The 25559-nt window shown below is 36.3% G+C and overlaps 4 protein-coding genes and 1 long non-coding RNA gene across 5 annotated transcripts; 2 read left to right on the top strand and 3 right to left on the bottom strand.

The window, feature by feature from the left end:
- The first annotated feature begins 106 nt into the window (after positions 1-106).
- Positions 107-1893, top strand: VhaAC39-1 (V-type proton ATPase subunit VhaAC39-1). Its single transcript, XM_034970744.2, has 4 exons — positions 107-353; positions 542-1050; positions 1145-1399; positions 1628-1893. Exons 1-4 carry the CDS (start codon positions 233-235, stop codon positions 1787-1789), a joined length of 1047 nt encoding a protein of 348 aa, XP_034826635.1. The 5' UTR covers positions 107-232; the 3' UTR covers positions 1790-1893.
- Positions 1894-2418: 525 nt separating this feature from the next.
- On the bottom strand, positions 2419-3682 carry THG (tRNA-histidine guanylyltransferase). Its single transcript, XM_034970837.2, has 2 exons — positions 3153-3682; positions 2419-2786 (listed from the first exon to the last, which is right to left on the bottom strand). Exons 1-2 carry the CDS (start codon positions 3672-3674, stop codon positions 2451-2453), a joined length of 858 nt encoding a protein of 285 aa, XP_034826728.2. The 5' UTR covers positions 3675-3682; the 3' UTR covers positions 2419-2450.
- Positions 3683-9880: 6198 nt separating this feature from the next.
- Cog6 (conserved oligomeric Golgi complex subunit 6) lies at positions 9881-12206 on the bottom strand. Its single transcript, XM_034970523.2, has one exon. The coding sequence runs from the start codon at positions 12055-12057 to the stop codon at positions 10213-10215; it is 1845 nt and encodes a 614-aa protein (XP_034826414.1). The 5' UTR covers positions 12058-12206; the 3' UTR covers positions 9881-10212.
- Positions 12207-16741: 4535 nt separating this feature from the next.
- Positions 16742-18734, bottom strand: LOC117984583 (uncharacterized). The gene is made up of 5 exons (XR_011237335.1): positions 18471-18734; positions 18152-18384; positions 17981-18040; positions 17716-17899; positions 16742-17529 (listed from the first exon to the last, which is right to left on the bottom strand). It is a non-coding gene; the product is annotated as an uncharacterized lncRNA (long non-coding RNA).
- Positions 18735-19219: 485 nt separating this feature from the next.
- mRpL15 (mitochondrial ribosomal protein L15) lies at positions 19220-21630 on the top strand. Its single transcript, XM_034970859.2, has 3 exons — positions 19220-19457; positions 20356-20510; positions 20888-21630. The coding sequence occupies exons 1-3, from the start codon at positions 19356-19358 to the stop codon at positions 21513-21515; spliced, it is 885 nt and encodes a 294-aa protein (XP_034826750.1). The 5' UTR covers positions 19220-19355; the 3' UTR covers positions 21516-21630.
- Positions 21631-25559: the final 3929 nt, after the last annotated feature.

Genomic DNA, 25559 nt, shown 5'->3' with positions numbered 1-25559 from the left:
GCATTTGTTCGTGTGTCGCATTCGTGGTCGCACTGTAACGTTAACGTGCTCTATTTTTTTTATGGTTATTTTAAAGAAGGTAACACTTTCATTGTTGTCTATGGAATTATCATATGATCAATGAATTCTACAATCTATTGAATTCCATTTTTGTCTCCTAAACTCTCAGTTTTTTGATTGTAGTGAAAATTAGATTTTGGGCTTTTATTCTAATTCTATTAGTGTTACAAAAATGAAGGGGTGCATTTTTAATATCGATGCTGGGTACTTAGAGGGATTGTGCCGTGGCTTTAAATGTGGTATCCTGAAACAGTCTGATTACTTGAATTTAGTACAATGCGAAACTTTAGAAGGTAAGCACTTAATGTATATTCTGAGCATAACCATTGTTACCTATCTGGATGATCGAAATCTCCAAGATGAGATATTAAATCCATTTTTCTGCGATTTTTATTAATGTTAGTCTGGTGTCAAATTAACCGTACACCACCCACCTTCATTCCCTAGCACCAAAATGATATAAGGAATGTTATTTTTTCAGATTTGAAGCTCCACTTACAAGGAACAGATTACGGCACATTTTTAGCAAATGAACCCAGCCCCCTGGCTGTGTCAACTATTGATGATAAGCTGCGTGAAAAGTTGGTTATCGAGTTTCAACATATAAGAAATCATTCTGTAGAACCAATGTCTACGTTCTTGGATTTCATCACTTATAGCTACATGATTGATAACATCATTCTCTTGATCACTGGAACCCTTCACCAAAGGCCCATTTCAGAGCTTATCCCCAAGTGCCACCCTCTTGGCTCATTTGAACAGATGGAAGCCATACACGTGGCAGCTACTCCTGCTGAGCTCTACAATGCTGTGCTAGTTGATACACCACTGGCACCATTCTTTGTGGATTGCATCAGTGAACAAGATCTAGATGAAATGAACATTGAGATCATTCGTAACACTCTGTACAAGGCTTATTTAGAAGCATTCTATGAGTTCTGCAAACAGATTGGGGGAACAACTGCTGATGTTATGTGTGAAATTTTAGCTGTATGTATATCCATACCTAATGTTTTATAGAATTTATAGTTTGTAATAAACATGCACACAGTAGAATTAGTATAAAGGAAGATATTTTTTTCAGTTTGAAGCTGATCGCCGTGCCATCATTATAACCATCAATTCTTTTGGCACTGAGCTCTCAAAGGATGATCGTGCTAAGTTGTACCCTCGCTGTGGCAAACTGAATCCTGATGGATTAGCTGCCCTCGCACGCGCTGATGATTATGAACAGGTGAAGGCAGTGGCAGAATACTATGCTGAATATTCTGCATTATTTGAAGGGGCTGGAAACAATGTTGGTGACAAGACCCTCGAAGACAAATTCTTTGAACATGAGGTACTTGAAAATACTGTTACAGCGGTTACACACTCATCCCATCCGAGTCAGTGAAAATATGTTCCTTTTTGTTTTGTATGACATAGTATGTTGTAGATAATCGTTGGTATTTTCACGATGACGAGTAGAACTCGAATTTTGGAAGTGCAGTGCATAATCGCCGTTACTCTAATGTTAAAAAAAATTATGAACAAACTATCAGTACTCATTTAAAATTTCTCATTTCAGGTGACTCTGAATGTCAATGCATTTTTACAACAGTTTCATTTTGGAGTATTCTACTCTTACCTCAAATTGAAGGAACAGGAATGTCGCAACATTGTATGGATCAGCGAATGTGTTGCTCAGAAACACAGAGCCAAGATTGACAACTACATTCCCATATTCTAAAAGAATTCCAACTTGAACAATGTTCATAATTGCAGTGTAAATAATTTATATCTTACTAAGAAATATTCTTTCCAATATAGTTATTAAAACATGCTTAACCCTTATGTATAAGAGTTAATTCACTATCTTGTCTTATATATGAATAGTAGCTGTATATCAATATTTCACTAAGAAATAAGATAAAGGGAAATTATTGAATGCATATAATTTCATAATCTATCATAAATATTATATTTTATCGTAAATTTTTAATATACATAAAAATATGTAATTCAGGAATGCATAAAACAAAATATTTTTATGTAGTTTTAATAATTAAGTTTTTATTTGCTGTTTTTATTGAACAACACTGAATAAAAAATTATAGGTTATATTGCAGTACCTATGTAAATACTTTTGATATATTATAGGGTTAACACAATTTTTTTCTTTTTTCTGCAGAATTTATCAGCAAACTTAATGCTGCCTCCATATTTAAATAAAATTAATATATATATATTGTTCAAACTAGATACAAAAAAAGTTTAATCATATAAATATTATTGAATGACGTTAATAATGTACATAAAATTTGAATTGAACTATAACCCAATTGTAGGATGTTTAGAGATTGTATTAAATAAAAGCAGTTGTATTTCAAAAAATTGCTTTATTTGCCTTCTTATACACTTATTTCTACTTGTTCTTGTGCCATTTTTGCTTTGTTAGCAATCTGTTCATTTAGTATGTCTGTAATCGGTCCATCATAGTTTAGATGCTGTTTAGATTTAGATAACAAGGTGCTGTGGTCTTTCCAAAATATATCTTTTAACATATCACTGTGGACATCCACAATCACAGAAATGTTTTTGTTCAATACTTCGGTAGATAAAGTTTTTCTTATCAGCAATGTTCCTTTCTTATACATCTCAGGTTCATTATTGTAATTTATGTTAAATTCTTTAAATAAGATTTCATTTTTATCAGCAGACACTGTACCACACAAACGTTTTTCAGCCTGAAAATAAAATATGTTGTGTAATTTATAGAAGTTGCAAAAGAGGTAGCAGTTAAGTATCTTTGAGTTGCATAATATATACCTGTAACAATAAAATGGATGCAATAACCTATCTGGTTACTGGACCCATTTTATCATACTTCTTTGCGTGGCTTTGTTAGGTTTTTTAAAAAAAGCATAGGAACTTATTTATTTTCCAGGACAAAAATACTTTACAAGCTATCTCTGTATCAAACAAAAAACAACCAAAAGGATGGGTTGTGAAAGCTAGCAGATAGATACACTTCCTCATTTGTAATATTAGTATGGATTATTAGCCACATTTGATGGTTAACAAAGTGCTTAATAATATTATAAATAAAATACCTGAGCAGGACTGAGATTACCCTGTAAAACAAGAGTCCAGAATGCTGTATTATAAAGATTATTAATATGCACATCTGCTTGCCGCCATTTCAGGTAATCAATAAGGTTCTCTTCAGATGGATACACAACTATACGTCCATCAAATGTAGGAGGATACTTTAAATGTTCTCTGTCAAAAAATTTACTCCAGTAAAATACATATGATGAAGTAAATTTGCTGTTAATAGTAGTAAGCAACTTTGCAGCTCTCCTTTTATATAGTGTTGAATTCTTTTTAAATATAAATGAATATTCATCACTCTGTCCATATGCCAGCAACAGATCATTAAACTCGCTCAGTACAGAATAAGCAGCATAGTTCATTAATTTTAATCCTCTTGAATCATTAGGTTTTGTAAAATTGTGATCTTCTGAAAACTTGTGGAAACATTTACCATCTAATCTGATAACCATCCAAGAATTTGGTAACAGTGTGTCATCCAGTTCAAAATTTTTAACATATTCAAATGAACTTTTTGCCATTTTAATTAATTTGAGATGTTTAATTTTTACCAATAGTGAACAAGTAGGAAAACTTCTGAGCAACATGTACAATTATTATTTGTGCTATCCGCCTTGTGTGTTGGTCAGGTATTGTCGTGGTATTGTCTGAGCATACAAACCAACACAGAATCTCTTAATGAAACAGGTCAAACAAAACACAGGAAGCAGCGCAGTCAATAATTCACTATTCAGTTGCTATTCAGGATGGGAATAACTTTACTCTTTTTAAATAACAACATTATTGGAAGATTTATGGTTATGTAGGTAGAGCTAATCCATTATTCCATAAAACCTAAAGTAGCAAGCATACGTAGTATCCCTATTAATCTGTGGTAGCAAGATAAGAATAAGCAGCAAGATGTAGGTACCTAGCAGGAAGCAGGTAAAGTGTAAAAAGTAGGTACTCTATGGTGTAAACTTTACACCACAGAGTACTTTTAAACTCAAGTTTAAACTGGTCACTGCATTAACTCTAAAGCAGAGACGTGCTACCTAAACATGATTGTGCATTTCAGATTTAATTGCCTGCAAAAATTAATTCTGTTTCATTAGCTTAAAGTCCAATTTCTAATACATTTATGCTAAGCGGAAAAGCGAGCCGAGCGAGAAGTCGCAAATTGGAGTGTGTCCCTGTCTAATGGATTGCAAGCATTAAAAAATATTTTCTATGGTACGAATTATGATGTAGCCCACAAAGTTCTTAATCATTGTTTATTTAATTACAAACAAAAAGATTACTTTTTTTTGTTTTCGAAGTAATTTTCATACTGTTATCCTTATTTTATAATGTCGTTAAAATATCATTTAGTTCAAAAAGTATTATAAATATTTTTTTTTAATAATAGGATGACAACACTAAGCTGTCAAGCAAAACAATATGGCGAACATTCTGTTTACTATACAATGTTGTTTGTATTTTTTGTTACTCGCGACATTGTTGTAAAAATCCTATTTTTTAGTTTCTATAAGTATAAAAATAGTGCTAACTTGCTGTGGGAAAATATGTAAAAGCAAAGCCTATCTCGGTGGTGGGTAGTGGTTTATCTTTTCATAAGTAAGTAATTAAGTTAATGTAAGGTTATTACTAAGTAGTAGGGTAACCATAATTTTATTGTTTAATGTAAAAGTAAAATATTCTTTATTGAACCACCTAAACCAAAACAATAGAAATATAACAAGGATGTTTGCAAGTACAATAGGTGTAAGTGTTTTTATTACTGTTTATCTGTAGATTTTTCAAAAATGCAGAGTTGAGATAAAAATGGATCGCTGCCGTTCCGAGAAATATTACAGAATATTCGGCAATTTGCAGAATCATTTTTAAGGTGGCAGATTTTACTACGGATTCCTATGCACTCAAAAAAAAATTAAAAATAATAATTATTACTATTTATTAGCAGCAGTCAGGTTTTTAGTTTTTTTGGGTTCGGTACCTTATGAGGTACTTATACTTATAGGATCTTACTTAGAATCATGAAATTTGGTACGAATGTAGGTCTTATAGCACACATGAGGGTAAAAATTTGTGAATTTATGGTTACATCACAAGAAAAAAATTAAAATGTGTTCATGACCAAATATTGCTATTTTCAACTTTCAAAATAAGATTACTATACCAAGTGGGCCATATGAAAGGTCTTTACTTGTACATTCTAAACCAGATTTATTTTTAGGCAAATAACGGACATACCTACAGGCAAAATACATAACCCTCATTTGGGCGAACACAGTCTGGTTAAAAGAGCAACTGCTGAGTTTCTTGTCAAACAAATAACAAACATTAAAAAGTGAGTTGATAAAAACGTGCTAATTACCTAACTAAGTAATAAAACATACAAAAATTTGTTCTGTCTTTTATTTTTATGCATCACTTATTATTGTTATGGGAATAGATCCTGTACCTTAGAAATTCCTGATAAGTAGTACCTACAGTTTTTAAGTAAAACCAAAGAACAAAATTAATATAGTGCATGGACGTAGTTTCTAAGTCCATGTACAAAATTATTGATAACCAATTGTATTCAACCTCTCGAAAGAGCGGTGATAGCCTATTGGTTAAGACGTCGGCCTTCTAATCAGGAGATCGGTGGTTCGTTCCTGGGCACGCATCTTTAACTTTTCGGAGTTATGTGCGTTTTAAGCAACTAAATATAACTTGCTTTAACAGTTCAGGAAAACATCGTGGGGAAACCTGCATGCCTGAAAGTTCCCCATAATGTTGTATGTATGTATGTATATACTTTATTGCACCACAGAAACACAAATGACAGGTTACAAAAAGAAATCTTAATAAGTAGGTACAAAAAGGCGGTCTTATCGCTAAATAGCGATCTCTTCCAGACAACCTTAACGCTAGGGAAAAAACGAACAAATGGACAATGGGAGGTGGTGTAAAATAAACCTAAATACCAATAGCTAAATAAACTAAACCATATAATAAGAATATAAAATACATATTGTTAATACACTAATACATACAAATAAAGTATAATAGACATACATAAGACTACATAGATATATATACACATATAGATTTAAATAATAAACTATGCCGTTACTGATGATAGCAAAGAGATAGGTAATGATCTTTGACGTCAATTTTAAATTTGTTAAGGGATTCAGCACGATGGATTTGCGAGGGAAGCTCGTTCCATAAACAGATAGCAGTGACCGTGAAGGAATTCTTAAAGTATTTTGTCCGATGTGTAGGTGGCGCTAGAATGAGTTTTCCCGCTGATCGTAAAACTCTATCTGGTCTGTCATGGCCTAGAAATTTGAAATTTTCTTTTAAATAACTTGGAGTCATTGGATTGAACAATACACAGTACAGAAGAGAAACAATGTGCAGATTCCGGCGAAAGCGAATGGGTAACCATTTGAGCTTTGAACGAAATTCGGAGACATGGTCATATTTGCGCAAGCCAAATATAAACCTAATAGCAAGGTTTTGAATTCGCTCAAGTTTATTAAGTTGGTCCTCGGTTAAATCAATGTAGCTTGCGTCTGCATAATCGAGAATAGAGAGCAGTAAAGATTGAGCTAACATAATCTTAGTAGGAATGGGAAGCAAAGAACGTAGGCGCCTGAGAGAACCCATGGCAGCAAAGGTCTTTCTACTGAGTTCCTTTAATTGATGAGACCACGAGAGAGTAGTGTCCAAGTAGACACCGAGATTTTTCACAGTAGCACTATAAGGTATAACAACACCATTTAATGTAAGTATTGGTAGATTATCCCAATCAACCCTCGAAATCAAGCCAGCACCACCAATAATAATAGCCTGGGATTTACAAGGATTCACTTTTAAACCATAACTCTTACTCCATTCACTGACAGCCGCCAGGTCCCTATTAATAGTACAAATAGCAGAGGGCAAGTCTTCGAGAGTTGACTGAGTGTACACTTGGAGATCGTCTGCGTACATGTGATAGAGAGAAGTAATGATTTGGGAAATTGAATTAATGAAGATAGCAAAGAGTAAAGGAGACAACACGCCACCTTGAGGAACCCCAGCACGCAATTCGCACCAAGATGAAAACATACCTTCGATGCGAATACGCTGCCGCCGCCCACTGAGGTAACTCTGAAACCAACCAACCACTGATGGAGATATGTTAATGGAACGTAACAGACTCAGCAAGATGTCAAAATCGACGGAATTAAATGCATTGCTAAAATCCAGCAATACCAACACAGTGAGCTGTTTATTATCCATGCCCCGTCGAATGTCGTCGGTGACTTTTACTAGCGCTGTAGTCGTACTATGGCCCGACCGGAAACCAGACTGAAGGGGATTTAGAAGGCAATTTCTGTTTAGGAATAGGTACAATTGGTGGAAAACTAGCTTCTCAAGAACTTTAGATAGAAATGGGAGAATTGAAATAGGGCGAAATTCAGAAAAATGTGAGGCATGAGCCTTTTTTGGGAGAGGAATAATTTGAGCACTTTTCCAAGCTTCAGGAAATTTAGACGTTGAGATAGATACATTTAAAATATGTGTTAGAACAGGAATAACAACGTCAAGGATAGGTAAGATCATATTACGACTAACGCTATCATCACCCACGGCATTAGACGAGACTGATAATATGTTCTTTTTAACATCACATTCAGTGAAAGGATTGAAATTAAACGGTTGATAATCAGGAGCTGGCATAGATGAAAGAATACTCAGAGTGCGATCCTTATCTGAGTTATCGATTGTACTAGCTGAAGTAAAATGTTTATTAAGGAGATCAATATCAATATTCTGATGAGGCGAACTAGGGGATGCTTTACCAACTCCAAGAGATTCTAGAAATTTCCAAACTTTGGCAGGGTCGCCGTTTTCGACAGATTTGTGAATGTGGCGTCGTTGTGCGTCTCTACACGATGTATTGTTGTACAATGTTCTCAATGTTGTGAGGTGACTGGGCCAGCGTGGCAGACTATGGCCTAAACCTTTTTCATTCTGAGAAGAGACCCGTGCTCAGTAGTGAGCCGGCGATGGGTTTATGATGATCTCCTACTCTCATACTAACCGTCAAATGTCTTGCATTATCAAATCATGTTGTCACCCTAATAAAAAAAGGACACACTCCAATTTAGCGCTATCTCAATAGGCTCGTTTTTGGCGTCTCAGTGCACAATCTTGGTTAGGTAGCATGTCTCTGCTCTCTGCTCTGGTCCAGCACCGCGGCCTTGAGCTGACGTACAGCCGGGATGGATGGTGAATAAGACGCTTTAGTCGCGCAAATTGCTATTGCGCTAAAACACCGCTCGAACCCTTGGATGAATACTGGAACCAGTCTCATTAACATCGAAATGACGTAATTTTGACGTCAGCTGAAATAAAAATATACAGTGCGACAAGACCATGGCTTTCTTAGCACTTGAATGACATTGACAGGGGGGCGCTGTTGGAGAACAATGGCTTCTACAAGAGCAAACGGGATACTTGAGGGCATCATTAGTTCCAATTTTCGCCACGCGCCAAGATAGCCTTGTCGCACTGTACCATCAGATCGAAACTTCAGTCTAGTGCTGACGTCATTAAAATGGCGGCCACGTGCATTAGCAATTTGCGGTTTTTAAAATCCCATGGAAACCCTTTAATTTTCCGGGATAAAAGTAGTCTATGACCTTCCCCGGGATATTAGCTAACTCTGTACCAAAACTCATAAAATTCGGTTGAACGGTTGGGCCGTGAAAAGCTAGCAGACAGACAGACAGATACACTTTCGCATTTATGTTATTAGTATAATTATGGAAAACTAATGGTTTTTGTAACCCTTACTTTATGTAGGTAGTAGATTATCTGTAGATACCTATACATACTCGGGAGGTTTGTCGTTTTATGGTTTTAAGTTATTCGCGTCGCTTAGAGGCCCCGTAAACGGTCAAGCATTTGTGTTTGTCTTACGTATTTGACAAATTATTTGATCGTCTGCGGTCGTTTTTCACGTGTTTGTTGAACAAACTACGTGTTTGCCAATTTGATTGACGCGTTTGTCAAACACATGTCAAACATGCTTGACGGTGTACGGCTATGTTTGTCAAACTAGCGCTCCATTTTAGCGACCGCTGCTACCACGCTGCTACATAATAATATGATTACGAAACGTGAAGTACCTATACTCAGCAAAATGACAGAACCAATGCAAATGGTTGAAAAATTTTTTTTTATCTAATGAGGAAGTTTCAGGGCAACGTTCGAGAAAATTTTCATAGATGGCGCTGAAAACTTTCACCACTAAAGATGAAAAATAATACCTAATACCTATATCATCTATGCTTAAAATTTTTAAATTTAAATCGGATGCGAAATTAATTAATTACTTCCATTATAGTTCATAGATTTTGTGGGGAAGAAACGTAAGGAAAATTGCAGTGCACGCTAGCCCTTACTCTTCATCTATGTCATTGATTGACACGACCTAAACCATAGAGATAGTATACATAAGGTATACATTCATCCAAGACGTCCAAGACCTAAACATTAAAGCATAGATCATATCGATAAAGGTATTATTTTTCATCTTTAGTGGTTGTAATATTCAGCGCCATCTATGAAAATTTACTCGAACGTTGCCTGGAAACCGCATTCATAGCGTAAAAATTGACAAACATGCTTGACCGTTTACAGGGCCTTTTACAACGCTGTAAATGGTAAATATGGCGAGTCCTTTCTCAAAAATGCATTGTACTTTTATTCCAATTTATTTGCAATAACAATAATTAAATAATTATAACAGTAATCACTATAAATACCTTAATAGATACGTTTTTGAAGATTTTAAACTGGATAAATAAAGCTCCTTCTTGCCTGAACAGTGTTGTTTGGCAAGATGGGGCATATAGCTAGAGCTTTAGATACTTTATAACCACTGCAACTGATTACAGCATTACTTTTTCTAAAATCTCAACCTATATAATATTTATACATCTAACACATATATTATGTAACCTGTATCATAGTGTATATGGAATATGGACTGTCATGTAAGGTCAACATACAACAATACTTTTCATATAATTTTCATGCAAGTAGTTTCTTGACTTCTTCTGGAGTTCTTTTTACTATTGTCTGAGGTTCCACGTAACTATTGCTGGGATCCTGTATAGCTTTATATAATTGTTCATAAATAGCCATAATTACAGCAAAGGCTCGTTTTTTCACAACTGATTTGTGATTGTGACTAATCAGCAAGTTTAATTGAGGCAGTATATAGACATCTGGTGTTACTAAGAATATATCAAACTTGTTTAGGAATGTTCTTAGTGATGTGGTATCCATGCCGGGTATTGCTGAAAGAGGTCCATTGATTTTTTCTTGTAAAATTGTATAAATAGGGCCCATGTTCAAATTTGCTACTAGATAACTGGCTTGCTCAGATGTCAATGTATCTATTTGAGCCTCTGATTGCGCCTGCAGCCTTTCACTGTATTCATCTAGAATTGTGTACAATGACAGAGTACACTGAATATGATAAATACAGTTTAGCATGTACACTGACATATCACTTGAGCTAAGATGACATGCAGTCTCATTGATTGCGTGCAAAAGTGGATCTAAGATATGTGTTATAATAATTCTTTTATCAGTGTTGTTAGCATTGCTTGTGATATTCATCAAGTCCCTCAAGAAACTTACTAAGTCAGTGACAACAAATGATGGGTTTAAATCTGAAGGGGGTGCTTTTACTCCATGACTTAACTCTTTTTGAATCTTACTGTCTAAAGTAATCAGAAACACATCTTCACTTTTCTTTAAGAGGTCATCAAAGGTATCTATCATGTGACCTTTTGATATAACAGTTTGTATGATTCCCTTATAGTAAATAATCAAGTTAGTTATAGACCATAGAACTAAGGGATCTTTATCAGGTCTTAGTATAAGTTCTGCTCTTACTTTTAACAATGGACATAATGCTTCCATAATGTTTGTTAGAGCATCAGTAATTTTCTGTTCACTGTCCCCCGTGGTACAGTGCTTAAGGAGTGTAGTTAGATTTTCTTTCTCAATGGGTATAATTTGATACACCCAAGCTAAAATGTCTCCAATGTAACGTTTTGGATCATTGGCATAGAATTCTATTGGTTTAGATCCATTGTCACCACCTTTAGTTAAGACGTCGATAAACAACTGGACAACAATTGCTTTTCTTGCATTGCAGTATTCATCAATTATATTGCAGAACAACACTTGTCTGTTCTCAAGTCTTGCCAATGCCTTAGGGACTAATGCATTATTGGGAGAGTCCACAATAAGACATGCTCCAATGGTCCAGTGGTATAGCTTTTCAATGGCAGCTTCTTGCTGGAGTCCTATTGTTTCCATGATATCAAATGCTGGAGTTTGATACCAACACTTTACAAGAGCCCTACAGTTCTCATTTAATCTTTCTATACTAGCCAAAGAATTAAAGAAATCTTTAGTGAGTGGGGAAACATTGAAAAGGTTCCTGCATTGATCTTGAGACAGATGAAAGTTATTGACAAATGTATTCACCCAAAGTAGCTTTTTCTTTGTCTTTCTTCTTTCATCTTTCAATTTGGTCGTTTGTGCTATTATATGATGGGTTTTCGTCTTGGATTCATGCAATCGGTTTGACATGTCTTTAACAGCAACATCTAAAAAACTGAGGGAGTCAATCAATATTTGCAATTTATCTTTGACCTTGTTGAACTCGCCTAAGATAGCTTTATTAACTAATAAATCTCTTTTCTCTATCTCATTCACTAATATTCTTCTAGTATAGGCGGAATTTGAGGAACACAATCCAGAAACAGTATACAAAGCTTCACTATTGTCAGTTATGATGTGGCTATCAAAAATTTTATTAATTTTTTGCCGAATGGGATTATTATAGACTGAATCCATATTAGATCTAACAGAATATAAATCACTAGCCACTACGTATTTATTGAACAAAACAATTATTTTCTTGACTAATAACAACTTTGCAAGTTCAATTTTTAAAACAAATCAACTAAACCACGAACTAAACCACCGAACAACTAAACAACGACACAGACCAATAACATATTCACAGATCACTATTGAAAGATGAGTGAACTGTTTTTTGTGTGTTGTTTCGGATTGACTATGCTGCGTAGGCCCTATTGGCCGCTACAGCGTCACCGGGGGGGTTGGCGAGCGCGAAGCTCCGCCTGGGGGTGAGCCCTAGGGCTCGAAGAAATAATTCGAGAGGTCGGGGGGCAACGTCCTCCTAAGGGCGCCTCCTGTGAGGCTCGGACCACGGCTTAGGATGACGTTGGGATGGGTGGAATTGTCGGTTTTGTTGGTTAGTCCGTACGCCCCCGAGGCCGTGGCGTGAGCCCACGTCCGGGTGACGTTAGAAATCGGGGACCTCGTCTTCGCCGGCGAAGACGCTGTGATGAGGTTGAATTGTGTAGCCCTACGAGATAGGGTGCATTGTCGGTCATGATTTGATCGTCGGGGTCGTTAAGGACGTGCTTAGGGCGTCTTTTATCTGGGGGGTCGTTTCGGTCAGGGGTGTAAGTCGCTGCCTCAACTATTAGGGGGTTGGGGTGTCTAATGGCTTTCTCAAAATAATTTTTGGAAAGCTGTTTAAAGTAATGAGCTATTGTCGGGAGTTGGAGGTCTCTGTGGAGGTCCACGTTGCGCATGTACCACGGGGAGCCAGTGGCCGTACGCATAAACTTATTCTGTAGGACTTGGAGAGGTTTGAGAGAGGAGGGCGGCAGGTGTGCAAATGCAACACAGGCATAAGACATTATTGGGCGGATGCACGTTTTGTATAGCGTGACTTTATGTCGAAGTGACATTTTGCTCTTTGCGCAAATCATGGGGTAAAGACGGGAGAGCACATACGCTGCGTTCTTGCGGACTCTACGAATGTGCGCGGCGAAGCTCATCTTGTCATCAAAGGTTACACCCAAGTACTTGGTATTAGTTTGCCAGGGAATGGGGCGGTCGTAAAGAGTTATTTCAGTCTGTCGAAGTTTGTTTTGTGATTTCCTTTTGGACTTTTGAAAGAGCACTGCTGCGCTTTTTTCCGGGTTAACCTCTATCCTCCAAAGGCGGAACCAGTGGCCTAGGCTACTGACTGCCTTTTGGAGTCGAGCTTTAACGTTTCGGTAGTTTAAGTCGGAGCTGTATAGAGCGGTGTCATCCGCGAACTGGGCTATATGAACATGAGGGGATCTGGGAATGTCGCTGGTGTACAGCGCGTACAAAAGTGGCGAGAGCAGGGAGCCCTGAGGGACTCCAGCTCGGAGAGGTCTTGGGGAGGATAGGGTCCCATCCAGACGGTAGCGAAAAGTTCGATTGGTGAGAAATTCTCGTAGTAAACGTACGAGTCTTTCGGGCACGCCAAGATGGTAAAGCTTGTAGATCAAGCCGGCGTGCCACACCTTGTCGAAGGCTTTGGCTACATCGAAGAAGAGGGCTCCCGTTGGGATGCCTCTCGTTTTGAATCGGTTGAAACCGAGAAGGATGTGCTCCGTGAGGCGGTGCACTTGATGAACACATGAGTGTCTGGTTCGAAAGCCAAATTGCTCGTCGTTGAGGAGGTTTCTCTCCTCTACGACGGACCTAAGTCGGTTGAGGATGACTTTCTCATACACCTTGCCAAGGGTGTTGAGCAAACTAATGGGGCGGTAGCTAGTAGGGAGGTTCCTAGGTTTCCCTGGCTTGGGGATGCCTATAACGGTAGCTTCTTTCCACCTGTCGGGGAAGGAGCATCCCGCCATGAGGGTGTTGAAAATGACAACCAGGAGGTTGATTAATACGTCGGGGAGTAACTTTAGAGTTTTGTTATTAATAGAGTCGGGGCCAGTGAACTGTGCATAGATTACTATTATATAGTATGTGGACTAGTCGTAGACAGAGTAATAAAGGTAGATGCAGGAACGTTTGCTTTCTCATTCGCACTAAAAAGAGAGTACAGATAAAGTTACTAATGTGATAAACAGAGACGCAGCTAACCTATTTTTTGTCCCTTATCGTGTAACTGGTTTTTTTAAAGAATATTATACAAGAAGTTGCAAAACAGACTTTGAGAATTCATGGCGTAATTGTATTTCTCATGAGTTATTTACTTGTTTTCACATAAAAAACGTTTAATACAAATATTGTTGATCGGTTAACACAAATATTGACTACTAAACAATGGTAATAATTATCGTGTTATTCATTGATACGTCGTGCTATCGCTATCTCATACGCGGTTACACAGGACTTACATCTACCTATTATTTTATCTACGGGACTAGTATATAGTGATCTGTGGGGCCATAAAATAAATTTAAAAAAAACTCTTATGCTTACTGCCATCTTACTGCTGATTGTCGTGTAAATTACTACCCTATATTCAATGCACAGAGTACTTTTAACATATGGAAATAGAGTACTATCTCGCGAGCTAATAGTGGCAACAGCTTAGTAGCGCCATCTGTATCTGACGAACGGAACTAATATTCATAATATGTACATACCTACCTATATATAGACTGCTTTATAGGTTCATACCTATACATATAATACATACATATAGGACTGCTATGGAAGGTAGGATTGTGTTCAGATTAATTATTTATTAATATTTGACTCCCTTACAATTTAACATATCATGTAAATTAAAAAAAAATCTATAATAATTAATCTGAACACATATTTTTAAATAATAGAAATTTTTGGATTCTAATCTTTATTTTTACCAAAATTAATCCTAATCACTCTTCCTTATCCTAAAACAGTTTATAAAGTTGCCTGAAGACTGGGGTCTGGTGCCGAGTAGTTAAGTTTCAAGATATCAATATTATGAATCCAGGTCATAAAAAGATCCAAATCTTTTGCACGATTTGGAAATTCATGCAGGACATTTTCTAAACCTGAAAAGTAAAAATATGAGTATCTTAGTATGGTCACAAGTTCATAACATGTTCACTAAATCTGACTCAATTAATCTAATCACATCTAATCTGAGGTCGGGGGTTCAATCTAGGGCATGCACCTCTAACTTTTCGGAGTTGTGTGTTTTAACTAATTAAATATCACTTGCTTTAACGGTGAAGGAAAACATCGTGAGGAAACCTGCATGCCTGAAAGTTCTCCATAATGTTATCAAAGGGTGTGAAGTCTACCAATCCGCACATGGCCAGTGTGGTAGACTATGGCTAAACCCCTTCTCACTCTAAGAAGTGACCCGTGCTCTGTAGTGAGCCAGCGATGTGTTGATCATGATAGGAATTTGGTCTAGAAAAACTAAAGAAATACCTACTTCTTTATTCAAATAAACTTGTAAATAGGTGCTTTCGAATCGTCAAGAGAATCTATCACTGGATCGGAACGCCCAATACTTAAAGAAAAACCTATGCGTGAACCATATTGTCATCAAGTTCAAGGAATTTAATAAAAATTGCATTCAAGGATTAAAGTAGATACCTATGACGGTATTACAATGGCATTTACAAACCTGCAGTGAACCTGAACAGCCTGGAATACAGCCCCTCTTGTAAGAAATGTTCACTAAACTTAACTAGTACCTAACTATAACTATACTGGAGTCCTGTCTCGTAAATAAACACTGGAGTTCTGTCTCAAAACACTGGAGTCCTGTCTCAAAACACTGGAAGTCTCTGTTTCAAACATGGGTACGGAAAACTTAAAATTTCTTTGGTCTCAAAACACTAGAATCTCTGACAGCTTACTTAGCGTGGGTTAGGTTCACTGGTTTACTAAACGTAGCGTGAAATCACTAAAAACTGGCTTTAAATAGTTACAAAAGGTATTGAAAATAGCAAAATCAGAAAACATTACGACCGCCAGCACAGACCAGGGCTATTCTGTAAAGCATTTTTCGTAATTCGACAAGTGAATTCGCGATGAGTTTTATCATTTGTATTCTGTAAAACTCGATAGTACAGGTGGCGCCGCATTGACGAATGCGGCGGTGAGATAAACTACTTGGTCAGGATAAATGGGGCACAAGTGGTATTCTCTAACGCCATTTCTTGGTTCGATCGAGCTTCGATTGTCGAATTACGTCATCTCAAAGCTCGAATCCACTTGTCAAATATAAAGTTATGTGAGAGCTATCGAATTCGGAGTGAATTTTTGCTTTAGTGATTTTAATTGATTTTATATAAAACATTTAAGCTTTAATTTAAGTGATAAGTTGTTTTAAGTAAAATAATTAGTTTATCAGTTACATTTTGTTAGTCAGTATTGGTTAGTAGGTACCTATAGAATTATTACTGCCATGGCTAGATTGTGTTCAATTTCTTATTCATCACCATCAACCAATAGACGTCCACTGCTGGACATAGGTCTCTTGTAGGGACTTCCACACGCCACGGTCTTGCGCCGCCTGGATCCAGCGGCTCCCTGCGACTCGTCTGATGTCGTCCGTCCACCTAGTGGGGGGTCTTCGACGAAAAAAGTCGACGTCAAGCGAATGAGATTCGTAATTCACTTACTATTATTTAATAATTACTCGAGACTTTGTTTTTAATTACCGACTCTCCGAAGAGTTAATAGAACATTTATTGGAAGAAATAAAACATCAAGATTTGTTTACCAAATATTATTTTCGGTTTCAAGAAATATTTATTTTCTCAAAAATAATAATAATATTCACTTAACTAAAATTTTGTACATATTTTAATTTTAGTAGGTACTTACGCAGAAGTATGCATGTATTATATTATAATTCTATTTTCCTTTATTCTTATACCTAAACTATTTACCTAATTACAATATTACCTAACTTAACTACCTAATATAAATTTAGTTAAATATAATAGACAGATAAGATATTATCTAGTAGGTACACTATAAGAGATACTAGTTATTTTACATGAAATAAATAAAATTTTATTTTATTTTATTTAAAAGTAATACATATTTAGCACGGGTAGCTTATTAAAATTTTTGTAGGATCTCTAATATTTTTTTTAAATAAATTATATTATAGCCTATATCACTCAGGAATAATGTAGCTTTCTACTGGCGAAAGATTTACAAAATCGGTTCAGTAGTTCCAGAGATTACTTCCTACAAACAAACTTACAAACTTTGCGTAGGTAGGTACTTAAACGGGAAAGAGCAATGATCCTAAGTTTATATTTATTAAAGCTTCCGCCAGTAGCTTTAACACCTCCCCGATGGTCTGCAATGCCTGAGACGTAGCCGTGTCCCGTTCGTGCGCATGATTGACGATCGCTTCAAACAGCAACGAACTGCGGCGGTCCACCTCAATCCGCTGTTCTTCAATTGCCAGAAATCTCTCTGTCATTCTGGAGAATTAACACCACCGTTGAGTTGGAGATGCCACTGTTTGGCGTCTTTGGCGACGGTTGGATGGCGCTAGAACAAAAATAACTTCTTAGTAGAATTTATAAAGTAAGTAATTTAGTAGAATTTATAAAGTTAAAGTCAATCTATCCTTATTCAAATCTGTTGGTATATTTACAGACACAAACAATAATTTTATTATTGGGTAGGTACTCTAAATCTATCGCATTTTCTAGTTATCTTGTAAATTATAATTACTTGTCATCGGGGAAGGTGGCTGGTTCTGTGCTGGTGATCCCAACAGCCGACTTTGGGCATTAAGCGTGCGCCGTGAGGGACGAGCACCCGAGCCCGAGGGTGTTGTAGGCAAAGGCGGTGGTCCACTAACTCCAGCTGGTGGGGTGTGCGGTGGGGAAGGAGGTACAGGCAGAACACTCTGATTCTCGTATATTTTATGTAAATTTGATAAGATATTATTAGTAACTAACTCAACTAAAAAAAATCAATAGCAAATTAGCCTTACCCTAGTAGAAATGACTATATCTGATAGTGTGCTCGGAGTGCTTCTGTAACATTGATGGTCCTAAAACAAATTTAAATAATGTGAATAAAACAATAAAATGCCAACAGCTTAAGTGTAACCAGGGTTTTTTAAACAATGTTTCACTTCTTTACATGTAAACCATTCACTTACTTCTGTTTGTGGCAGTGGAGCATCTATCTCCAAACTTTGGTCCACTGTTTTGAAGTTTTAACACAGCCTCCAAGGCTGTTTAGTTGGAGTTCCAGTGCCTCCCAAGATCTTCGGGCTGCGTCCCTTGCACTAGGTACTTTAGAGAAACCCTTTGCAAGGCTTGGGTTTCTCTCCAAGTACTCCAAAAGAGCTCAATTTGAGCCCGAGAAGGATGCGACGCTCTTTCCGTGATGCTGTATTACGAAATGTAATCTTGTTAGACACGAATTGTTAAGTATGAACATAATTTGTAACTAAAGAGCAAAATTACAATACTTACTTCATTTTTTAGAAACTTTTTCCTCAACAAATCCTTTAAAATCCACAAAACAATAGTAACTTTTAATCCACAATTTCGAATTCGATCACTAATGTCACTTGGTTTGTAAACAAACTTAAAACTTTTTAATTCGCAGCCATCTTGCGACCGAAGACCGGTAGGTGCTAAATGTAATTTCGGTATCTTATACGTTAAAAAATGAGATTTATTTTTTTATGTGTACATTTTTTTGTACCAAAACTATAAATCATACATTTTATTAGAAATGTGTTCGTATTTTGATAAAAGACGGATTTAAAAATTTTACCGATTCGCTTAACCATAGAGGACACATCCCTAGTCGTTCGAGTTCGCATTCCGAACTCGCTTCACTTCGCATGTGCGTAGCAGATGTTTACAGAATACCAAACCAATTGTTTGCCCAATTTCTACCATATGAATAGCAAAAAATTTTCTGACAATTTTATTTTCAAGAATATTTATTAAATCAATGATACATACCAAAGGTAGAACCAAATAAAATATTGGTAAATAGAAATTAATGGTTAGAGAATATTTTTTTCTTTAAAATACAAATATGTTAATGTAAACTAAACTACCAATTTGGTAGAAAAATTAAACATGGGATGCCTTGACCACAGAATAATATATCGAATTTGTCCAGTCACAGTAGCGCGGTCTGCTATTGCCTTTTGGTACTAAATGATTTGAAGTACCATGCTATTTGTTCTAAGATTGATGACCCTGATTCAATGTACTCTGTGGTGTAAATAAATATTTTTATTCTGGTCGGTGATATTATGAATTGATATTAATCGGAAAATAAAATTACCCAAATATCCTTACTTTAAATTTTAAGATTGAAGAAAGCTGAAACCTTGGAAAATGGGATCGCGTCAAATCACCGAAAAATCGCTGGTGATGCTAAGATCATTACCTAGGTTGTCTTTAGCCAATATTCGTGACAATCCTGGTTCGAAGAAATATGTAATTTTTTTTATTATATATATAATATAGTGTTTGTTTGTTCTACACCGCAGTGGATTGATTAGATTTTTTTGCTTGAATTCAGTTAAAGAAACTGAAATTGTGTTGTTGTAGGTTAACAAATACTAACAATAATCTAATTGTACAGCGTGTTTAGAAAACTCAATAGTAGAATTCTGAAAAAGAGCAACCTCCGTCGTGTTTCCTTCAATCTACGCGATATTGGCGAAGTAAATAATTGTGACGTGGTGGCACTACCAAAAGCCACTAAGCAAGAAACTGAAAGTGACGCTACTTTTTAAGAAACTCAAGAATTAAAAAAAAAGTACTATTAATGTGGATGAAGTTGCGGGCATTATCTAGTAATTAATATAAATTAAGATATAATAATATTACATTTCTTGCATTTCACGAAGACGAGTGGCTCATGCTTGTGTTCAAGTTGTATCGCTATACGTAAGGTAAAGTAAATGTGTGCGTTTGCGAGCGCTTTCTCGCAACTGATTGGTAAAGTTCACTCGCCTTCGTGAATTGCAAGAACTGTAAGAACTTAAATAAAAAATAGTACCTAGGTATCATACTTACTTACCTAAGTGACGCCATACTTCTTGAATGTTCGACTTTATTTATTACGTTATAGCTAAGCTTCGCGACAGAATACACGAGGTATAGTGTTCTGCTTCCATTTCCCGCTAATACCTGCTTATTGACGCTACTCGTCACCCACATCAGATCATTCCAGGAGTTGGTGTCACCTATCCTATCAATAATATTACAAATGTGAAAGTGTGAACCAATTGGAATGGAAATAGCTTATACCCCAACTTAACTCATAGGCTACTATTACCCTGAAGGAGCATCTTGTACATGATAATGTAAATTTTATTTTTACTTATAGCCAAAGCGAGGTCGTGGTCAACATTCTGGTGACAAACATGGAGCTGGCAATAAGGGTTCAGGTCAACGACAAAATTATATGAGACTTGGTTACGAAACTGGAAATAATCCATTCTATCTAAGAATGCCACATGAACCTTATTATAAAGGTCATCAGTAAGTATCAAAAAATTATGTAGTTTTTAACCTTAAATGCAAATAGAGGGGTGTTATAAGTTAAATATATTCTGTGTCTGTATATGTCTGTGGCAACTTAGTGCTCAAAGGAATAGACATATTTGATTGCAGTTTGTTTTATTCAAACTTGCCGCGTACTATATATTACTTGCATCCCAGCTACAACACAGTAACCTTGACTTTTGGGGTATTTTTTATTTTGGACTTTTTCATCCACCTCATGTACATAAATACTAGTGTCTTATCTATGAAGATAAGGATTATGTGCTCAAGCCTTGGACACATTGGAGCATCAATATCTACATATATTATGAATTTTATAACAATTATTAATCTATTTAAACTGTGCATTGCAGCCATAAGAGAGAGTATCCACCAATTTCTCTACTTGAAATACAGAAATTAATAGACACAAACAGAATAGATATCACCCAACCTATAGATATAGCGAGCATTGCTAAATCAGGACTTTATAAATTTTTTCCTGATCAAAAGCACTTTGGCATAAACTTAACAGATGCAGGTGTTGATCTTTTTGCTGCAAAAATACATATAGAAGTCCAATGGGCAAGTGAATCAGTTATTGCTGCTATAGAAAAGAATGGTGGAGTTATTATGACTGCCTATTATGATCCACACAGCCTATTTCTACTCAAAAATCCGAAGAATTTTTTTGAAACAGGTCAAGCTATACCGAGAAGAATGATCCCTCCACCAGATATCATTGAATATTATACTAGTGCTGAAACAAGAGGTTATTTGGCTGATCCTGAAAAGATCTCGCAAGAACGATTAAGGTTATCACAGAAATATGGATATGAATTGCCAAAATTAGAAAGTGATCAAAATTATAATATGTTGTGTCAAAGAAAAGATCCCAGACAGATTTTCTATGGCTTGGAGCCTGGATGGGTTGTAAATCTAAAAGACAAATGTATTTTAAAACCAAAAGATGAAGAATTGTTACAATTTTATGCATCCTAATTTTATTTACTTACTACCTAATTTAGGCATAATACAGAACTTTCAGTGTATCCTAAACTTATTTTAATTATACTCTAGTATTCTTGTCGAATCATAAATACACAAACATTACAAATATTGTGGTTTTCTTTTAAAATCTAATCTAATCTAATCTAAATCAGCCTGTGCTGTCCCACGTCTAGGCAAAGGCCTCCCTCCGATCCTTCCACAATTTTCTATTTCGTGCCTCTTCAGGCCACGTAACTGTAAATTTATCTAATTCATCACGCCAACGTCGCCTCGGCCGACCACGCTGGCGTTGATGATTCTGGGGCGTCCAAAAAGAAGCAGATTTTGCCCATAACTCATCTGGCATACGGCACACATGACATGCCCAGTCCCATTTGAGTAAAGCGGCTGCAAGGCCAACGTCAGCTACTCGCGTTTTGGAACGTATAGCAGAATTCCTTACGCGATCTGCTAGTTTTATACCTAGTATGCTGCGTTCCATGGCTCTTTGGCAAACCTTGAGCTTGGACTTTTGAGAGTTTGTCAGGGACCAAGTCTGAGCACCATACGTGAGAGTTGGCAGAATGCACATGTCCATGAGCTTTCGCTTAAGATGTATTGGAAAGTTGCCTTTAAACAGTTCTTTCAATGACCAAAAGCTTCTCCAGGCATTTTCGATGCGCCTTGTGATTTCTTTATCTTGCCGAGCCTGAAAAGAAACTATTTGGCCAAGGTAAATATATTCCTGAACATATTCAATTCTGTCCCCTCTCACTTCTATCCTCCGCTTGGTGCTATTTGTCATAAGCTTGGTTTTTGACATGTTCATATTCAGCCTAACCTCAAGGCTTACCGAGTTTAGATCATTCAGCATCTGTTCCAGTTCCGCCGCCGATGATGAAAATAGGATAATGTCATCAGCGAAACGGAGGTTTGTTAGCCTACGCCCACCGATTTCAACGCCCCTTTCCATCCACCCAGCAGCTAATTTCTTAAATACTTCTTCTAGTACGCATGTAAATAATTTTGGAGAATAAGGATCACCCTGTTTAATGCCCTTTTCAATATTGAATGATGGCCCGAGGTTTTCTATTTTCAATGCTGCAGTACTATTATAATAAATATTTTTAATTAAGTTCACATACATAAAATCTATGTTCTGCTTTTTTAGGGAATCAAAAATTGAATCATGTGTTAGACTGTCAAACGCTTTTGAATAATCTATGAATGCAAGATAGAGAGGTAAATTAAATTCTGAATGTTTTTCAATAAGCTGATTAAAGGTTTGTAGGTGATCGGTAGTGGAGAGACCTCGACGAAAGCCTGCCTGTTCTGGTGGTTGATGTTTGTCTAACTAACTCACCTGCGATTCTATTCTCGATCACCTTCATGAAAATTTTATAGAGGTGTGAGACAAGACTTATCGGTCTATAATTATTTATGTCAGATTTATCGCCTTTTTTGTGAAGTAGGATTACATTAGAGTGACAAAATTGGGGTGGAAATATACCAGTACGTAGGATAGAATTAAATAGTTTTGTGATTTTTGGAATTAACTCTGGTCTGCCAACTTTGAGGGCTTCAGTTGTGATACCATCTTCACCCGGACTTTTACCAAATTGCATCTTATTTAATGCCATATTAACTTCAGAGGTAGTAATGGAAGGACTGTCCTCAATGCTATACTTACTATTTTGAAACTGGGATCTATTATTATCTGAATATAAGGATTTATAATATTGTGTGCATATATTTAAAATTTTATCACGAGAGCCTTGTTTTACACCTTTCTCATCCTTCATATGTGTGATCCAAGATTTGCCCCTACTTATACCATGTCTAGCAGTCCGAAGGGATTTATTTTGTTGCAGAGCTGTTTCTATTGTGTTTAATTCGAATCTTCTAATGTCTTTTCGTATACTACGTTTTACTAATTTGTCTTTTCTTCTATAGTCTTCATTATTATTTAGAATATTTAGTTTAGCATTTTCTCTTTCTTCTATTAGCTTAATTGTATAATCTGTTAGTTTCTTATATTTCTTATTTGTACGTTTAACTTTATTGCTTGCTATTTTGATAGCTTTCTTGATAATATTGTATTGGTTTTGAATTTCAGTCTTGGAATCTTCTTCACTATTATCTATAATATGAAGTGTGCTGAATACGTTATGGAGCTCTAAATTAAAGACATCCTCGTTATTTACCAAAGTGGTCCTATCGAGGCGTTTTATGCTGCTGCCAATTTTTTTGATTCTATCGACTTTTAAATTAACTCTTGCCCTTATAGGTCTGTGATCGGAACTAAATTTAATGCGATTAATGACTTCAATATTTTTTACTGAATTGGATCTATTGTTCGTTGTTAGAATGTAGTCAATTTCATTTTTCGTCTTTCCGTTACAGGACAACCAAATCCACCTACGTTGTGGTTTTTTGTAAAATAAGCTGTTACAAATACATAGATTTTGACCAAAAGCAAATTGCATCAGACGTGTACCGCGCTCATTTCTTTTTCCTAATCCATGCCTACCCCTAACGTGTTTATCGTCTAGGTCCTCCATCTGTCCGACTTTGGCGTTGAAATCCCCAAGTATCATGTTCCAACCACTGCGTTGTTCATCTAGAGCCTTATTAAGAAGATCGTAAAACTCCTCAACTTCATCATCAGGATGACTAGAAGTAGGCGCATACACCTGGACCAACGTCAAAGTTTCCTTTTCGTTAATTTTAAATTTGAGTGTGGCTATCCTTTCTGAATATGATTTGAATTCTAAAATATTATTTTTTCAACGTTTAGCTATAAGAAAACCCACCCCATTTAATCCACTTGTTTGACCATAATAGTAAAATATATTGTCATTTCTTTCTAAAGTATCTTGACCTTCTCTACGTACCTCTGATAATCCAATTATATCCCATTTAATATCCGTAAGGGAATTTTCTAATTCTACAAGACGTTCTTCTGTCTTTTAAAATCTACGAATAATTATTATTCGTATCTATACTAATAAATAAAATTCGAGCCTCAATAGCTCAACCAGTATAGGAGTGGACTGAAAACCGAAAGATCGGCGGTTCAAATCCCGCCCATTGCACTATTGTCGTACCTACTCCTAGCACAAGCCTGACGCTTAATTGGAGAGGAAAGGGGAATATCAGTCATTTAATATCAATACTTATAATAAAACTGTAACAGGTCAAATTCTGTACATTGAAGATATTTTGATTTTTTTTTTTTCGAGGGCACTCTATAATCGATACTGAACCCAAAACTGTAATTTTTTCATTTTTGCCTGTCTGTCTGTCTGTATCACGGCCGCGCATTACGCTGAAACTACGGAATGGATTCCAATGAAACTTGGTACGATTTGAGGTCATACTATGAGGAAGAATATAATAGGATACTTTTTATCCCGAAATTCAGCATGGTTCCCGTAGGAGAGGGGATGAAAGTTAAAATGTATACTGAGTTGTAATTCATTAACGCGTAGTCCGATTTCATTCATTCTTTTTTTGTTAGAAAGGGGATATTTTAAAGATTGTTCCGTAAATATTTCAAGGTCATCGGTTTTTAACCGACTGTCAAAAAGGAGGTGGTTCTTTTTTCTACATCGATTTTTTCGAGGTTTCTGGACCGATTTGCAAGTTTTTTTTTAAATCAACAAAAAAAGTTTTCGTGGTGGTCACATAAAAAATTCTGGATTCAACTCCTTAATCCTGATGCTGCAGGGTTACTGCCCGCCTGAGTTATCAAGATTCAGGAAGTGTTCATAGTGAATTCATATTGTAGGTACCAAGCAACGACTTTATTCTCAGACTTCAAGTCCCAACTCCTCATCCCTGATGATGTAGGGTACAGCACTCCTAAACTATAATGTTTCAGTAACTGCGGATGATGCAAAATTAATTTAACCTACCAAGCATAGGCTACATCATTGAACTTCGGATCCTAACTCCTCAATCCTGATGCTGCAAAGTACTAAAGTCCTAAATCGTGGGGATTTTAGAATTTCTGATAGTGAATTGATATTTTAGGTATCAAGCAACGGCTTCACG

Source organism: Maniola hyperantus, chromosome 1, assembly GCF_902806685.2.
Source record: "Maniola hyperantus chromosome 1, iAphHyp1.2, whole genome shotgun sequence".
NCBI classification, from domain to species: domain Eukaryota; kingdom Metazoa; phylum Arthropoda; class Insecta; order Lepidoptera; family Nymphalidae; genus Maniola; species Maniola hyperantus.
This window is presented reverse-complemented; position numbering and strand designations above follow the sequence as displayed.

Bases quoted from the DNA above. Each gene is read 5' to 3' on its own strand.
- VhaAC39-1 (XM_034970744.2), top strand. From the start codon at position 233: ATGAAGGGGTGCATTTTTAATATCGATGCTGGGTACTTAGAGGGATTG. The intron at 1,051-1,144 runs GTATGTATATCC...TATTTTTTTCAG, and splicing joins TTATGTGTGAAATTTTAGCT to TTTGAAGCTGATCGCCGTGC. The intron at 1,400-1,627 runs GTACTTGAAAAT...TTCTCATTTCAG, and splicing joins ACAAATTCTTTGAACATGAG to GTGACTCTGAATGTCAATGC.
- THG (XM_034970837.2), bottom strand. From the start codon at position 3,674: ATGGCAAAAAGTTCATTTGAATATGTTAAAAATTTTGAACTGGATGAC. The intron at 2,787-3,152 runs GTATTTTATTTA...TTTTATTTTCAG, and splicing joins GTAATCTCAGTCCTGCTCAG to GCTGAAAAACGTTTGTGTGG.
- Cog6 (XM_034970523.2), bottom strand. From the start codon at position 12,057: ATGGATTCAGTCTATAATAATCCCATTCGGCAAAAAATTAATAAAATT.
- mRpL15 (XM_034970859.2), top strand. From the start codon at position 19,356: ATGGGATCGCGTCAAATCACCGAAAAATCGCTGGTGATGCTAAGATCA. The intron at 19,458-20,355 runs GTAATTTTTTTT...TTTTACTTATAG, and splicing joins ATCCTGGTTCGAAGAAATAT to CCAAAGCGAGGTCGTGGTCA. The intron at 20,511-20,887 runs GTAAGTATCAAA...TGTGCATTGCAG, and splicing joins CCTTATTATAAAGGTCATCA to CCATAAGAGAGAGTATCCAC.